Raw genomic sequence first — 17739 nt, forward strand, 5'->3', positions numbered from 1 at the left:
TCAACAGTCAGGGTCAATACTTCTAACATACAGGTACTGGTTTCTGTAATTATGCCTCTGGCTCATTTCTTTTTGAACACCCCTTATAACTACTATAACAGTTTACTTACCATGATCGCACCATATAGCAGCATCACACAGCTGATGAGATGTATTGTCACCATGGCAATTCCAGTGTATATTGAAATAATTGTAACTGGTAAAAAAAAGTAATGCTGATAAGTAATATACTATTAAGTAATTAAGTTTTAACAGAAATTATTGCATTTATTTTATTTTCTAGTATATGGGAAAATGTCAAAAAGTGTACAATAATTACATTTGTTAAACATAAAAATAATAAAATATGACCACATAAGACTCCAAATTACTCCCAAAAGAACAGCAGATGAAGTGTGAATACAAGTAAAAATTTATTTACAGGTTTACTGATTTTCCACTTAATCACCATGGCTATTGAAGAATTTTTTTAAACCATGTACCAACTTTTACATTCCCTCTGTAAGAAGTGTGGTGTCACAGCCAGACACCACACTTGCTAGGTGGTAGCCTTTAAATCGGCCGCGGTCCGTTATTATACGTCGGACCCGCGTGTCGCCACTATCAGTGATTGCAGACCGAGTGCTGCCACACGGCAGGTCTAGTCTAGAGAGACTCCCTAGCACTCGCCCCAGTTGTACAGCCGACTTTGCTAGCGATGGTTCACTGTCTACATACGCTCTCATTTGCAGAGACGACAGTTCAGCATAGCCTTCAGCTACGTCATTTGCTATGACCTAGCAAGGCGCCATATTCAGTTACTGTAATTACTATCTTCAAGAATGTATTCTGAGCAGATAATATTGTGAATCATGTACCGTCAAGAGCAACGTTCATCATTAATGGATTAAAGTTAAGTATCAAACTAATTACATCCGCTTTCTGAATTCTCATTCCTTGTCGTGTTCCAGACCTCATGTCAGTGTAGTTCTTCCCTCTTCACACTAGCCTGCGTGAGCTAAAACGCGTGCATTTTGGCCTCCACTCGTAACACGATGTTGGCTCTTCTGCTAACACAAAAAGAAGACTGCCACCTTCCCACCAAGCATTGTCATCTTGATATCCTGCAGTTACTCATTTGATATGTCATCTGCGCAGGTTAATCCATCACCTCCCATTTGAACGGTAGAAGCTGTTGAGTTTTTGCAACAGCAAGCTGCCAGGGATTGTCAGGCAGAATGCCAACAACTGTCGGCAGCATGACTCTTTGTTTGTTCTGAATAGATCTGTGCATCCTTCACAGTGTCTCATAATATGCTGCCACACTGATTGTGTCCTCAGCCTTAACTCCTGTGGCTTCCTCGCATAATGAACAGCAGGACACTGTGATGATGTGGCTCAAATAGCAATCTTTTGCAGAAAGAACTGGAAAACTGGTACATGATTACAACATCTTTAATTTTGAAAAACAGCTGATTCATGTACTGTAAAATGTACAAACTTTGACCACCTGGGGTAATTTCAGCCAGTAGCCTGTCTAATTTGTGGTGCTGCCATCTGTTGAATTCATGGTTTAACTATTCCGAAAGCTGTAATGTGTTGTGGATAGAAGTCTCTGACATCCTCACCATTTCACTTGACTTTGCATACAAAAACTGCCACACAGTTATTGTTGATTTCCAGTCAGCCCGAAATAATGCAAAGCTGAAGTGTGAAAACAAACACACACACACTAGCAAGTAACAGTTTGGTTAAGCAGTCGTTTGGAAGACTGACATTTGAATAGTTGACACTCTACTGTAAATGTTTCTAGTAAAAGATTATTGGCACAATTAATTTACAGATGCGTTCAGTGTAACCAGAGCACCATCTGTAAACTGCTGTGATTTCCAATATTATCACTAAACCCTTTTCAGAACACCGTTCTGGCCGACCAGTTGCAGTTTCAACTCCCTCACTTGAAAGTCCAATTGATGATATTATTCATGCCAACTGCTGTGTGACTGTGGAAATGATAGCTGATAAAGTTCAAGTTAGTACTGGTAAAGTTCATAACATTATCTGCAAAAAGCTGAAGTACCACAAAACACGTGCAAGACGGGCCCCAAAGGAGCTGATGCAGCTACACAAGGAAATCAGGTTGAGAGTGTGCACAGAGCTAAAGGAATATTGTGAAAGAGAAGAAGAGCATTTCCTCAACAAAATTTTAACTTGTGATGAAACTTGGGTTCACTATTATGAGCCAGAATCAAAAAGACAAAGCATGGAACGGAAGAACACCAACTCACCTGTCAAGAAAAAATTCAAAACCCCCTGTTACGACATTGTGGATCTCAGAGGAGAGGTGTGATTCTCCAGCAAGACAATGCATGTCCTCATATTGCTCAACTAACCCATGAAACCATAGACAAAATGTGCTGGGAAGTACTGCCTCATTCCCCTTACAGCACAATTTACTACCTGGTATTTCAATTTGTTTGGTGCACTACGGAGGCATTACGTGGGAAGAGGTTCCAGGACAATGAGGACGTGAAAAAATCTGTGGGAAATTGGTTCAAACATCAAGATAAAAAGTTCTTTGCAGCCGGAATAAAAAAGCTTGTAGCCCGTTGTAACAATTGCATAAATTTTCAAGGGGATTATGTTGAAAAGTAGTAAAAGTATTATTTTGTAAAAATAAACGCTTTTTTCTCCAGACCAATTTGCCTCTTTAACTACTGAATGACCTTTGTACAAAAAAATTCAGCTTGGACGGCACAAAGGGTAACAATCACAAACATTTGCATATTCCTGACATACTGTCAGTCTGAACAGCAACCAACACAATCAGAAAAAGTCACAATTTTTTATCTTGGCTACTGGCTACCAGTTTTGGTACACAGTACTTCAGCTGTTCCATGCACAAACTCATCATGTTTGCTTCCCAAATGGGTGTTTCAAAAACACAGTACATGAAAATGAAAAAAGCTAAAGATGTCTCTACAGATGTGCTATGCATAACAGTACATAATTTATAAGTAACAGAAATTGATCAGGAACACCTTAACAAACACAGACAAAAATAGAAACACCATGAGAAATGCGTGCTTGAACATTAATGCAGATGCTACACAAGCCTGCTGATTGCACTGTTGTATTTCACCACAAATGGCACCAGTGCATTGTCCTCAATACATTGAAAGTGTCATTCATGGCCAGAACAGTATTAGGTGTACTGCAACCAGCAGGCATGTCGCGCATCTGCATTTATATTCAAGCATGCATTTCTCACAGTGTTTCTATTTTTGTCCAATCTCTGTATCTGCTTAGGCATACTTGGTCAATTTCTGTTACTTATAAACGACGTTCTGTTATACATAGCACATCTGTAGAGGCAACTTTAGATTTTTCATTTTCATGTACAGTGTTTTTTTGAAACACCCATTTGGGAAGCAAACATGATGACTATGTGGCTGAGAACGGCTTATGTATGGCACTGTGTACTGAAACTGGTAGCCAGTAGCAAAGATAAAAAATTGTGACTTTTTTCTGATTGTACTGGTTGCTGTTCAAACTGGCATATGTTAGGAATATGCAAATATTTGTTATTATTACCCTTTGTGCCTCTCCAAGCTGAATTTTTTGTATTTATGTTGACTGTCACAGCTGTGTCACTGCCATCACCTCAAAGTGGTTTTCCAAGGTAGCCAAAGTGTCAGTTTTCAAGAGGCACTTTATTGAGATATATATTGCACACAGGAAATTGGAAAAAAATCATCCGTAATCATAAGACTGACAAAAGTGTGTGTAGAGTGATCATGACAGATAGTCACTGAAGAGGATTGTGATGAAAACTAAGAAGACGACAGCAGCAAAATTCACTGCAGAACTGAATGTCCCAATCGTGAACCTTGTCAGCACCAAAATAACACAAGAGGAGCTCCATAAGCAGGGAATTTCTGGGTGAACTTCAGTTAAATAAACCACCCATCAGAGATGCAAATGCCCGTAACAGGAAACCGTGGTGCTGAAGCCCTAAAACCTGGACTAGAGAGCAAGGAATAAAGTCATTTGGTTGGATGAGTCTTGTTTCACACAGTTTCCAACTTCTGGCTGAGTTTACGTCACAAGAGTGAAATGTGGCAGGGGTTTGTTGATAATTTGGGCACCCATATTGTGGTATTCCATTGGTATCGCAGTTATTATGCAAGGAAACATTACTGTCAAGGATTAAATGACTATTTTGCCTGATCAGGTCCATCCCTTGAGTACAATGACTGTCCCCCAATGGTGATACTGTGTTCCAAGACGACATGGCTCCTATATACAGAACTTACATCATCCAGGACTGGTCTTGTGAGTATGCAGATGAATTGCCACGTCACTCCTGGCCACCACAGTAACTAAATCTCAAAATTATTGAGCCTTTGTGGTCTAATTTTGAGATAAGGATTCGTGCTCGCTATTCACCTTCATCGTCATTACCCAAATTGTCACTATTTTGCAGGAAGAATGGTTTTAAGTTTCCCACGAAAACCAAACAGGACCTGTATTTATCCATTTAAGATGACTGGAAGCCATTTTGAACATCAACAGTTTCCCTACATTAAATCAGACATAGTAATGTGTTGTGTTTTTGACGTTTCCATATTTTGCCCACATCCTGTACAAATATCACAGTATTTAGCCCTAGTATAAGGAAAAGGGGAGTCACTAAATACACAGAAACTGGATTTCCATGCCAAATACTTATGTGAGTACTGCATTAAGCAGCTCTCTTCAGGAAAAACAACATACAAGACAACAGTTACAACAGCATACAGGCCCCTACATCAAATGTTTTAAACTTAATTAAGCAATTACAGAAAGTACTAAACACACTTATTAGAAATAATTACAATCGGAGAGTAAATTTATGAGGAGATTTCAGAACTGATTTCACCATGGATGATTCTTCTTTTTTTGCTGGTGCCTTTTTCCACATTGACACAGGTCGTTTAAGGAGTGGCTCAGTGTGCTTTTTGTCACCAACCAGTTACCTTCTGTGACAGAATACGTGTATCCCATGTACTGTTATTCATGTGAAAATGAGTGAAAGATTTTGAAAGAAGATAATTAAATATTCCAGAATTAGAATCAAGAACAACTGCCAACATGAGTAACATAGAAGTAAATATCCCTGGAGTAGTGAAGTAACTTAAATCACTTAATAAAAGCAAGTCTTCTGGTCCAGACTGTATACCAATTAGGTTCCTTTCAGAGTATGCTGATGCATTAGCTCCATACTTAACAATCGTATATAACCGTTCGCTCAACAAAAGATTTGTCTCCTGTGCACCAAGCTATGTAAATTTAAGTATTAACTGTGTTTTCTTACTTGTCACTTCTTTTTCCGTGTGTTTTTGCTTTTAGGAAGCTTTAATTTTTGAGTACTAGTAATAGAGTTCCATAGGTTTCATGTCTGTTTTGAATACAGTCAGAGAGAGTCCCTTTAGTCAGCTGTAGTGCCAGTACTGCCAGGGTCGTTGTAACTGCCGCCTGCTTCACATCCCTTTGCAGCAAGCTAGGTAAATTTAAGTATTAACTGTGTTTTTCTTACTTGTCACTTCTTTTTCCGTGTGTTTTACCTTTTAGGAAGCTTTAATTTTTGAGTACTAGTAATAGTGTTCCAATGATTTTGTGTTTGTTCTTAACACAGTCCAGAGACAGTTAGCACTTATTTTCATTGTTTCCAGTAAGAAGTGTCTAGTAACCACAGTTTCGTCAGCTACCAGCCGCCTTTAGTGAATTAGCAGTCTACTTAAAAGTTGATTACTTTATCTCTACAGTAAATTGTAGATTTCTTAGGATGGATAGGATGTGTGACTGCTGTGTACGGACGCAGGAGGAGCTGGCCACTGTTCGCGAACAGCTGAACGTGCTGATGGACACGGTCAGCCGTCTTCAGGTTGCTGCCTCAGAGTGTAGCAGCAGTGGGGAGTCTGGCGTGTTGCATGGTACACCCCAGGCGTAACATGCTTCACCCACAGTCCCTGCTGTCGAGACCTGGCGCAGTTGGGCCACCCTCTCCCCAAGGGGAGTGGCGGGTTAAACGGCATTGACGTCACACGAGGCGGAGGGTCAATGTGGAGGCTGGCCATGTGGCATCGCCCGCTCCTTCAGTAAGGTCAAAGCAGGGACACGGGGGGAGGGGTTTATTAGTGATTCGGAGCTCCAATGTTAGGCGGGTGATGGAGCCCCTTAGGGAAAAAGCGGAAAGGTCAGGGAAAAAGGCCAGTGTTCACTCTGTCTGCTTGCCGGGGGGGTCTCATCCGAGATGTGGAGATAGAAAGCACTGGGTGCACCCGACTGCAAATTGTTGCTCATGTCGGCACCAATGACTCCTGCCGTCTGGGTTCAGAGGTCACCCTCAGTTCATACACGCGGGTGGCAGAGTTGGTGAAGGTGGAAAGCCTCGCTCGCGGGATGGAATCTGAGCTAACTATTTGTAGTGTTGTTCCCAGAACCGATCGAGGTCCTCTGGTTTGGTGCCGAGTGGAAGGCTTAAACCAGAGGCTCAGATAAATCTGCGGAGATCTGGGGTGCAAATTTCTCGACCTCCGCTATCGGATGGAGAAATGTAGGGTCCCCCTGAATAGGTCAGGTTGCACTACACGCAGGAAATGGCTACAAGGGTAGCGGAGCACGTGTGGAGTGCACATGTGGGTTTTTTAGGTTAGAGAATTCCCTCCCCAGGCTCGACAAGATGCCTCCTGAGACAAGACAAGGTAGCAGTAGGCAAAACACAACAGGGAATAACAATATTAATGTGGTAATAGTAAACTGCAGGAGAGTCTATAGAAAGGTCCCAGAATGCTCTCGTTAATAAACGGTCACAATGCCCACATTGTATTAGGGACGGAAAGTTGGCTGAAACCTGATGTAAACAGTAATGAAATTCTAAACTCAGGTTGGAATGTATACTGCAGAGACAGGCTGGACAGTGAAGGGGGAGGCGTGTTTATAGTCATAAAAAGTGCAGTAGCATCGAAGGAAATTGACGGAAATCCGAAATGTGAAATAATTTGGGTGAAGGTCACGATTAAAGCAGGCTCAAACATGGTAATTGGATAATATCTCTATAGGCCCCCTGGCTCAGCAGCTGTGGTGGCAGAACACCTGAAGGAAAATTTGGAAAATATTTTGAGTAGATTTCCTGACCATGTTATAGTTTTCGGTCGAGATCTTAATTTACCAGATATAGACTGGGAGACTCAAATGTTTCTTAACGGGTGGCAGGGACAAAGAATACAGTGAAATTTTTTAAAGTGCATTATCTGAAATCTACCTTGAGCAATTAAACAGAGAACTGACTCGTGGTGATAACATATTAGAACTTCTGGTGCAAACAGACCCGAACTATTTGCAACAGTTAACGCAGAAAACGGAATCAATGATCATAAAGCGGTTACAGCATCGGTGATTTCAGTCGTAAATAGAAATATTAAAAAAGGTAGGAAGATTTTTCTGTTTAGCAAAAGTGACAAAAAGCAGATTTCAGGGTACTTGAAGGCTCAACACAAAAGTTTTATCTCAAGTATAGATAGTGTTGAGGATCAGTGGACAAAGTTCAAAACCATCGTACAATATGCATTAGATGAGTATGTGCAAGTAAGATCATAAGAGATAGAAAAGAGCCACCGTGGTACAACAACCAAGTTAGAAAACTGCTACGGAAGCAAAGTGAACTTCACAGTAAACATAAACATAGCCAAAGCCTTGCAGACAAACAAAAATTACGCGAAGCTAAATGTAGGGTGAGGAGGGCTATGCGAGAGGTGTTCAACGAATTTGAAAGTAAAGTTCTATGTAATGACTTGGCAGAAAATCCTAAGAAATTTTGGTCTTATGTCAAAGCGGTAGGTGGATCAAAACAAAATGTCCTGACACTCTGTGACCAAGATGGTACTGAAACAGAGGATGACAGACTAAAGGCCGAAATACTAAATGTCTTTTTCCAAAGCTGTTTCACAGAGGAAGACTGCACTGTAGTTCCTTCTCTAGATTGTTGCACAGATGGCAAAATGGTAGATATCAAAATAGATGACAGAGGGCTAGAAAAACAATTAAAATCACTCAAAAGAGGAAAGGCCACTGGACCTGATGGGATACCAGTTCGATTTTACACAGAGTACACAAAGGAACTTGCCCCCCTTCTTGCAGCGGTGTACAGTAGGTCTCTAGAAGAGCGTAGCATTCCGAAAGATTGGAAAAGGGCACAGGTCATCCCAGTTTTCAAGAAGGGACGTCGAACAGATGTGCAGAACTATAGACCTGTATCTCTAATGTCAATCGGTTGTAGAATTTTGAAATGCGTATTATGTTCGAGTATAATGACTTTTCTGGAGACTAGAAATCTACTCTGTAAGCATGGGTTTTGAAAAAGACAATCGTGTGAAACCCAGCTCGCGTTATTTGTCCATGAGACTCCGAGGGCCATAGACACGGGTTCCCAGGTAGATGCCGTGTTTCTCGACTTCTGCAAGGCATTTGATACAGTTCCCCACAGTCGTTTAATGAACAAAGTAAGAGCATATGGACTATCAGACCAATTGTGTGATTGGATTGAAGAGTTCCTAGATAGCAGAACGCAGCATGTCATTCTCAATGGAGAGAAGTCTTCCGAAGTAAGAGTGATTTCAGGTGTGCCGTAGGGGAGTGTCTTAGGACCGTTGCTATTCACAATATATATGAATGACCTTGTGGATATCATCGGAAGTTCACTGAAGCTTTTTGCGGATGATGCTGTAGTATATAGAGAGGTTGTAACAATGGAAAATTGTACTGAAATGCAGGAGGATCTGCAACGAATTGACACATGGTGCAGGGAATGGCAACTGAATTTCAATGCAGACAAGTGTAATGTGCTGTGAATACATAGAAAGAGAGATCCTTCATCGTTTAGCTACAATATAGCAGGTCAGCAACTGAAAGCAGTTAACTCCATAAATTATCTGGGAGTAGGCATTAGGAGTGATTTAAAATGGAATGACCATATAAAATTAATCATCAGTAAAGCAGATGCCAGACAGTGGAAGAATCCCAAGGAAATGCAGTCCAAAAACAAAGGAAGTAGGCTGCAGTACACTTGTTCGCCCACTGCTTGAATACTGCTCACTGGTGTGGGATCTGTACCAGATATGGTTGATAGAAGAGATAGAGAAGATCCAACAGAGAGCAGCTCGCTTTTTTACAGGATCATTTAGTAATTGTGAAAGCGTTACGAAGATGATAGATAAACTCCAGTGGAAGACTCTGCAAGAGAGACACTCAGTAGCTTGGTACGGGCTTTTGTTGAAGTTTCAAGAACATACCTTCACCGAGGAGTCAAGCAGTATATTGCTCCCTCCCATGTGTATCTCGTGAAGAGACCATGAGGATAAAATCAGAGAGATTAGAGCCCACACAGAGGCATACCGACAATCTTTCTTTCCACAAACAATACGAGACTGGAATAGAAGGGAGAACTGATAGAGGTACTCAAGATACCCTCCGCCACACACCGTCAGGTGGCTAACGGAGTATGGATGTAGATGTAGATTGGAAAGTTGCACAGGTCAAGAAAGGTAGTAGGAGTAATCCACTTAATTACAGTCCCATATCGTTAACGTCGATATGCAGCTGGATTTTGGAACATATATTGTGTTCGAACATTATGAATTATCACGAAGAAAATGGTCTATTGACACACAGTCAACATGGGTTTAGAAAACATCATTCTTGTGAAACACAACTAGCTCTTTATTCGCATGAAATGTTGGGTGCTACTGACAAGGGATTTCAGATCAATTTCATACTCCTGGATTTCCATAAGGCTTTTGACACTGTACCACACAAGCGGCTTATAGTGAAATTGTGTGCTTATGGAATATCATCTCAGTTATTTGGCTAGATTGCGATTTTTTGTCAGAGAGGTCACAGTTTGTAGTAACTGATGGAAAGTCATCAAGTAAAACAGAAGTGATTTCTGGCATTCCCCAAGGTAGTGTTACAGGCCCTTTGCTGTTTCTTATCTATATAAACAATTTGGGAGACAATCAGAGCAGCCGTCTTAGGTTGTTTGCAGATGACGCTGTCATTTATCGACTAATAAAGTCATCAGAAGATCAAAACAAATTGCAAAATGATTTACAAGAGATATCTGAATGGTGCAAAACTTGGTAGTTGACCCTAAATAACGGAAAGTGTGAGCTTATCCACATGAGTCCTAAAAGGAATTCATTAAACTTTAGTTACATGATAAATCAGACAAATCTAAAGGCCGTAAATTCAACTGAATACCTAGGAATTACAATTATGAACAAATTAAATTGGAAGGAACACATTGAAATGTTGTGGAGAAGGCTAACCAAAGACCGTGTTTTATTGGCAGGACACTTAGAAAATGTAACAGATCTACTAAGGAGACTGCCTACACTAAGCTTGTCCGTCCTATTTTAGAATACTGCTGTGTTGTGTGGGATCCTTACTAGATAGGACTGATGGTGTTCATCAAAAAAGTTCAAAGAGGGCCAGCATGTTGAAATATAGGAGAGAGTGTCACTGAAATTATACAGGATTTGGGCTGAACATTATTAAAAGAAAGGTGTTTTTTGTTGCAACGGGATCTTCTCATCAAATTCCAATCACCAACTTTCTCCCCCAAATGCGAAAATATTTTGCTGACACCGACCTACATAGGGAGAAACAATCACCCCAATAAAATAAGGGAAATCAGAGCTTGTACGGAAAGATATAGGTGTTCGTTCTTTCCGCACACTATACGAGATTGGAATAATAGAGAATTGTAAAGATGGTTTGATGAACCTTCTGCCTGGCACTTAAATGTGATATGCAGGTATCAATGTAGATGTAGATATTTGTGAATCATTTTACTAGGTGGGACTTGGGTAACAACCCAGTATTCACCTAGTGGGACGTGGGAAACTGCCTAAACACCACATCCAGGCTGGCCGGCAAATTGCCCCTCTGCTGGGTAGGTTTGGTCCGGGTCTGGCATATCTCTTCATCCTGGAAGTGACGCTTTAACACAAACTGCTATCTGGACAGCTTCAGCATGGATGGTTCTGATCAAGAGAGTTTAGTTCTGCTGTCCAGCTTTGATCTGGTCTCCACAGTAACATTCCACACAAGAATGGGAAGACATAGTGCAAAAGCAATTAAAATTTATTTCTAAATCCAACATTTCCTTAATGAAATAGATGTGAATCCTCTAATAACTGGTTTATGAAAAGGCAGCAATAAAGGATCTCCATCAGTTAGATTTTACTTAAAGAATAGGCAAACAATGCCACACAATCATAAAAATGTCTCAGTTATACTATTAAAATATAAAGATTTTTAACGTGGCTGCACTACAGCAAGAGCTTCAATGGATTAGAAATAACAATGAACCAGATGCAATATACAGGTTTATTAAATCTTGACTATGGTTTTTACAGTTTTAAAACCGTGTTCTCCAGAAGGTGTTGTATGTAAAATCACATTATCTATAGCCAAAGTGTGGGTTGTTGACTCTGTCTAGAACATGTGATCGACTTAATCACCATTTAAAATACATTATGTAAGACTAGTAGCTGTCTACTGTAGAGCTATGGCTTAAAATTTTTTAAAAAGTTTTAAAACAAAGCTCTACAGTAGATGGCTACTACTTTTATATAATGTATTTTGAAACATGATTAATTGGATGACTTGTACTAGACAGAGTCAACGACTCGCAGTTCGACTACAGACAATGTGATTTTACATATAACATCTTCTGAAGAAGGTGGTTTTATAACTGTCAAAACCACGATCAAGGTTTAATAAACCTCTATTTTGCGGCTGGTTGGCTATTATTTCTAATCCATTAAAATATAAATTACAGACTGATCAATGAGAAAAAATTTACCAAGGACACCTAGAAGATGATAAATTTAATACTTTCCTAAAATATTCTTACAACACTAAGAATTCAGTTTTCCTTTACAAGGCAAACAGGAACAACAATTGTGGAAAGCTGAAAGAAAGGATGTCTAATGTCTTGTGCGAGGAAAAGAGAGCTTTATTTAATTCAAGGAGTAGATCTAATCATGAATCCAAAGGGCACGAGCAGTACTGTAAAATTCTTTACTATATCCTCAAAAATGGAAGAACTTTCTACTGTTGTATAAAATTCAAAATCCTAAAAATGAAACACTGGTAATTACTGGTATTATTACGTATAAAATGAATAAACTTGGTAAAGAAAATAATATTTGACTCCCTAAATAAAGTAGCAGCAAGATAGGTTATATTAAATTCAAATCATTAGCTGTTACTTGCCTTCTTCCTAACAGAACTTGATAATACAGGTTAAAAACAAATAATAATATAAAACGTATCTTATTTAACCAACATTGCATATACCACCACCAAACATAAATTTTGCCAAATGGTCTTTTAGAGGGATCACTTAATCAGTAGGTCACTAAAATGCAGTAACTCTTAGGCTTAATCGTATCTCAACCAAAGTACTTAAATGTGTGCTCACTTGGCAGGACCCACATTTAGTTACCTTTATCACCAATTAATGAGTCAAAGTGTAGCTCATGGAAAACTGAAGTATGTGGTAGTGAAACAGATTTGTAAAACAATTGGAAAATGGTGGTATAAAACTCTGATCATATACCCACTATCCTATACGCTATGTTCAGTTTAGTTTCTGTAAAGGCATCTCTTCTGAGAAAGCGACAGTAGCTTGTCACTGGTTCTTGGTCAAAAATGCCGACTCCACATCAATCAGCATTTTCTTATCAGCATCAGCACTCCTGTATCTTCAAGATTACAACATAATCACAACAATTTCTCAGGCAACTGTGCTTGTTATATTTTCCTGATGTCAGCATTCACGCTTTCTTATCATCAAGGCCAACACCAACCCACATATACCACGCACCCACCCAAAGTGCCACCACCCAACCAACTGCATGCAATTTCAGCTCCCCGACTGTTGAGAATTTTTTTTAAATATGCATGCAGTGTAGTTTTAGCACTGCTGTGAGTTGCTGGAGCCTATGATTTTGACATCATGAGAATAACTTAATATGTAAAATACACAGTGCCGACACAAGCACACCGACCTCATTAGAATAACTTAATATGTAAAACCCATAGTACCGACATAAGCACCATCATTTCTTCACCGTCTGTATGTACATCTAGGACTTGTGTTCAACCAACGAGATGCCTGCATTGGGCAAAGAAGGATTTAAAAGGTCTATTTGTTGTACAGATCTTTCAGAAATATGTATTCACAGCTTTCTGCATCATGAATGGAAAAGCATAACAGAGAAGCATATTACTGTAGACATCAGGAATATTATTCAGCAAATAATGAAAATGCAACAGAATGGCAAGAAGATGCATTACCTGACTAGGTCCACCAACACACTGTGGTGCATATGCTGGAATTGTTTACCATTTTTAAAAAGTCTGTCCACTCTCCTATCATGCAAGAAGCATTAGCAACTGCATTAAGAACTCATCTATAATAATAATTATTATCATGCTGATAACGAGTGCCATCGTCCTGCATTTAATATGAAAGATAATAATTAATATTGATGACTTGACAGTAGAGCTCAAGAATAGTATATACATTTACAGCAATCAATAAATAGTTCAACCACTTGTGACAACACCATCAAACAGTAAAGATGTTGAGCAGTATATCAACACTCACTGCCATGAGGTAGTGTAGGTATTTGTGCTAATAATTCTTCATCCTTGCAGATGAGGTGAAGCCATTGCAGCAACAGCCACATGACGTGGAAATAATGCTGTTCAATCACACCTACTGTTTGAACAACAGTGGCTGGAAGTGCATCAGTGTTGGAATGATATCGAATCAGGAGTTCTATCTGGTAGGAGTATTTGAAAACCCATGATTTAACAGTTTAATGTTTACCAGCTATTCAATACAGCATGAGCTAGCATGTCAACAAAGGTGGCAGTCATATCTTCTCCAATTCTATGATGTATTGTGGAGTAATCTGCTGGAGTTAGCTTTCCAAACTCTCTACCCATCAGAAGAAACCATAGCTCAACTCTGCAATAAATGCTGTGCATTGATAAATGTGGAAATGAATGAATCAACTTTAATAGACATGAGCACAGAACCATGATCTTATTTACGTTTTTATGTATCCAGCTATATCTAAATGTTTATACATTTAAAAAAAAATTATGAGCTACACATATGTCATTTACTGACCTATAAAACTCCTGCATCCCAATGTAAATGGGCAATTACCATGTTGACCAAGTGGATGAAACCACCTCACTGCGGAGGTCTTATAGTAAGTGACTAGGCCTGCAATGATGATGCTGGAAACTGGAAGAAGAGGAAGACTGGACCATTACTTTCTGAATAACACATATGCTTTAATTATTGGAGCTTCAGACTGTGGAAGACTAATCTTTTTCTACACTGTTAACACATCCTGAGGGAGCCTGCTTCGAGCAAGTACACACATTTTCGAAAACCCTATTTCAACCAAAATATCAGCTGATGCAGGAGATTTTGCATGGCATTGAAGGAGTAACATGCCACACATTCAGTGAAAGCAGCAATATTACACTGCCTGAAAAAGTAAAGCCCAAGAGCATACTCATCTTTGATGACATCGCAGCAGAAAACCAGAATGAGATCCAGAAATAATTCTGCTTCGGCTGCCATATGCATGCCAACATATTTTGTTTGAGCCAAATATACTCAAGGATCTCGAAGCAGTTGGTCCAGGATAATGCAAAATTCATTATCACTTTCAAACAGGACAATCTGAATTAAAAGCATATTTCCCAATCACATGTAGAAACTGACATATCAGTCAATAAATTCATTGCCATATGCAGGAATTACTGGTTACAGATACGGCAAGGAAATTGAATTAGGGCCAACACAGACAAAACTTTGATGTGATTCTGCATAACTGACAGTGTATCAAAATGTAACTGTTTCAGTATACTGTAGACTATGGACAAATTTGCATGTATGTTGCACACTTGCTCGGATGGTGCAAAAGCACATGCATCTATACATTAACAGAAAATTTGAGGAAATCAATGCTAAATTAGTGAAACTGGAAAGTTGTATCGGGGTGGTGATTAGAAATGGTGAAGTGTTGGAGTGCTTCAATGCTAGAATATAGCAATGTGAATTATATGTGAACGAGAAAATTGAAAAAGTCAATACAAAGCTAATGTATGTGCATGGATATACCAAGGCAACAGCTATGGTACTTGACTCCCACCATCACCAGTACTCCCAGAGTACAGATAAGTTGTGTGCTGTCACAAAAATGGCTTCGTATATGGCAACGTGTTGTTGACAAAGTGTAAAGTTATTGAAGAGCGGAAGGCTATTTCATGGAAATTACAATTGTTCAAACAAGGCAGTTGCAATGGAATCAGTCTCTCTTGGAAACATTTAAACCAGTAACTGAAATGAGTTTGTTTGCGTTGCCATCCTCCACAACAAGCACAGAAATATTAGTTTTGTAAATAAAAAACACCTCTTGCTGCACTGTGCTTTATTTTTGCAAATACGTTTCACCTTTTTTTACTGTAATAAGACATCAGTGGGATGGTTCCTCCTGTTTTTAGTTGGCATCGGAGTTTCCTCTCATCTGGTCTCATGGAGGACGTACTACTGCTCCATTTACGAAACATGCTTAAAGTAATTATACATATATTAGTGACAGAAGACAAGAGTGCAAACAAAATGAAAAGTAGGAAGAAAAATGTTCAAAAAACGAAAACATGCTTTTGTTTTATAAATAGAATATTAGTGCTATCTCCATGTGGCCAGATGAGAGGAAACACCGATGTCAACTAAAAACAGGAAGAGCCATCCCACTGATGATGCCTTAAAGTGAAAAAAAGGTTAAACACGTCTGGCAAAATAAAATGCAGTGCTGAAAGAGAAGGCATTTTTTATTTACAAACAATAACTAAAAGTCTAGAAAGTGTGTCACACGCTGCGGACAGCAGCAGAAAAAAAGAAGAGGTAGGAGAAGAAGATGGATTGTGTGCTATTACTAATTCCATTAACCATCACAGTAATGCTGAGTTAGACAGAACACAGGGGTCAGCAAGAAGAAACAATATACATTAAGTAATCATTCAATACATTTAACTGAGAATGCAGCATGAGTTGGAAATAAATAATTCAAAAGAACACCTGATTTATTAGAGCTATTATCCTTAAAAATTTTAAATGCCAAAAAGTATTTCCCGAAAGAGATAAAAGGTTATGGTGAAATATTATGCATGGTTAATGTGCATAGGAATGGCAACTCCTCAAAAGGATGAATGAAAGCCTCAAAGAGTGACAAATACAAGAAAATAATTAAACCAGTGTTAACAGCTGCAAATAGTGCAGGCAAATGGGTTGGAGTTCAGCATAAAAGTCTGAACAATCTACCTCTGGAGTATATTTATTACAATTACCCGAATGAAATCATAAGACATTACGACCACTTATGGTATCACCTGCCGTAGGGAATACAGGTCACACTAATGAAATCATATCAATAATTTCAGAGCTTCAAGAGAGGTGCATTATCATGTAATTAGGGAGATGGTTGTTCATGGCTCTGAAGGCCAACACATGTAACATCCTGTGCAGACAGGGTTGCATGATTTATAGCATGCTGATCTTGTAGATATGCGCAAATATTCATGATTCAATAAAGGTTTCAACTACATTCTAATGGTCACAGATACATACTCCAAATTTGAAATGACTCTATTTGTGAAGGTACAGATGGGAATAAAAGTTGTGGAGATGTTTGAACAATTGCTGCAGGCTGGAAGGAATCTCAACAAATGACAACCTACAAACTAACCAGGGAGGTGTTGGGCCAATTACTGCAGCCTGGAACAAATCCTGACAGCCTTCAAACTGACCATGAAGGCAAGTTTTACAATTGGCAATCAAAGCAGTAATGGAACTAGTTCATGGAATAAACTAGAACTCAATATTCTCCGATTTGAAAGCTAGCATTGTCGAATGGTTGAACAGGATGATCAAAAAACGGTTGCAGATGGCATTTAATCTTCAAGGGTTACACGAATTGTTACACATTACACTACAAATCATTGACAAGTATAATCAGATTACTCATCATACAGTTATGATGAGCCCTATTGATTCCATGATAATGGACTACTAAATACAGTATACAATCATACTAAGGTGGTGGATCCACATAAGCAGAAGTTTGAGTAGGTGATTTGGTACTATTTCAAAATACAAAACTGCATTTGGGTCAATGGAGATATTTACAGTTTCCAAAGTGCAGTGAACAAACACAAACTTTCATCTTAAAGGATAGCAATGATGAAGGAATTGCAACAAGTTTTTACACAGAGGAATCACAGGCAAGCTCTGAAACAGAAGTGTTCCTCACAGAGCAGTCCATAGGATGTCAAGGGAGCAAGACATTAGTGAAATGACTTGGCTTCTCAGCAAAGCACAACAGTTAGGTGAATGATCGTGATTTGCTATATAACAGGACATGACAACTTCAAACCATACAGAAGTATGACATGAGTGCTAGAAAGTGTATCAGCAAAGGTGGGGGAAGTACCCTACCGTACCAGCTGAACTCCACATCCCAAAAACGAAGATGAAAAAGTATCCAGCTAGTGGCAATAAGGGAATTAATATACTAGACAATTCCTGCAAGGAGCACAATATTGGTTATGCCACAAATGAAG

General features: G+C 39.2%; 1 protein-coding gene across 1 annotated transcript in view; it reads right to left on the bottom strand.

Moving 5' to 3' along the window:
- LOC126456541 (uncharacterized) overlaps positions 1-17739 on the bottom strand; it is a 185935-nt gene that overhangs the window by 77678 nt on the left and 90518 nt on the right. Inside the window, exon 4 of the mRNA XM_050092289.1 lies at positions 111-196. Coding sequence (XP_049948246.1) covers positions 111-196 — 86 coding nt within the window. The remainder of the gene's footprint in view (positions 1-110; positions 197-17739) is intronic.

The sequence above is a fragment of the Schistocerca serialis genome, chromosome 2 (genome assembly GCF_023864345.2).
Source record: "Schistocerca serialis cubense isolate TAMUIC-IGC-003099 chromosome 2, iqSchSeri2.2, whole genome shotgun sequence".
NCBI lineage: Eukaryota > Metazoa > Arthropoda > Insecta > Orthoptera > Acrididae > Schistocerca > Schistocerca serialis.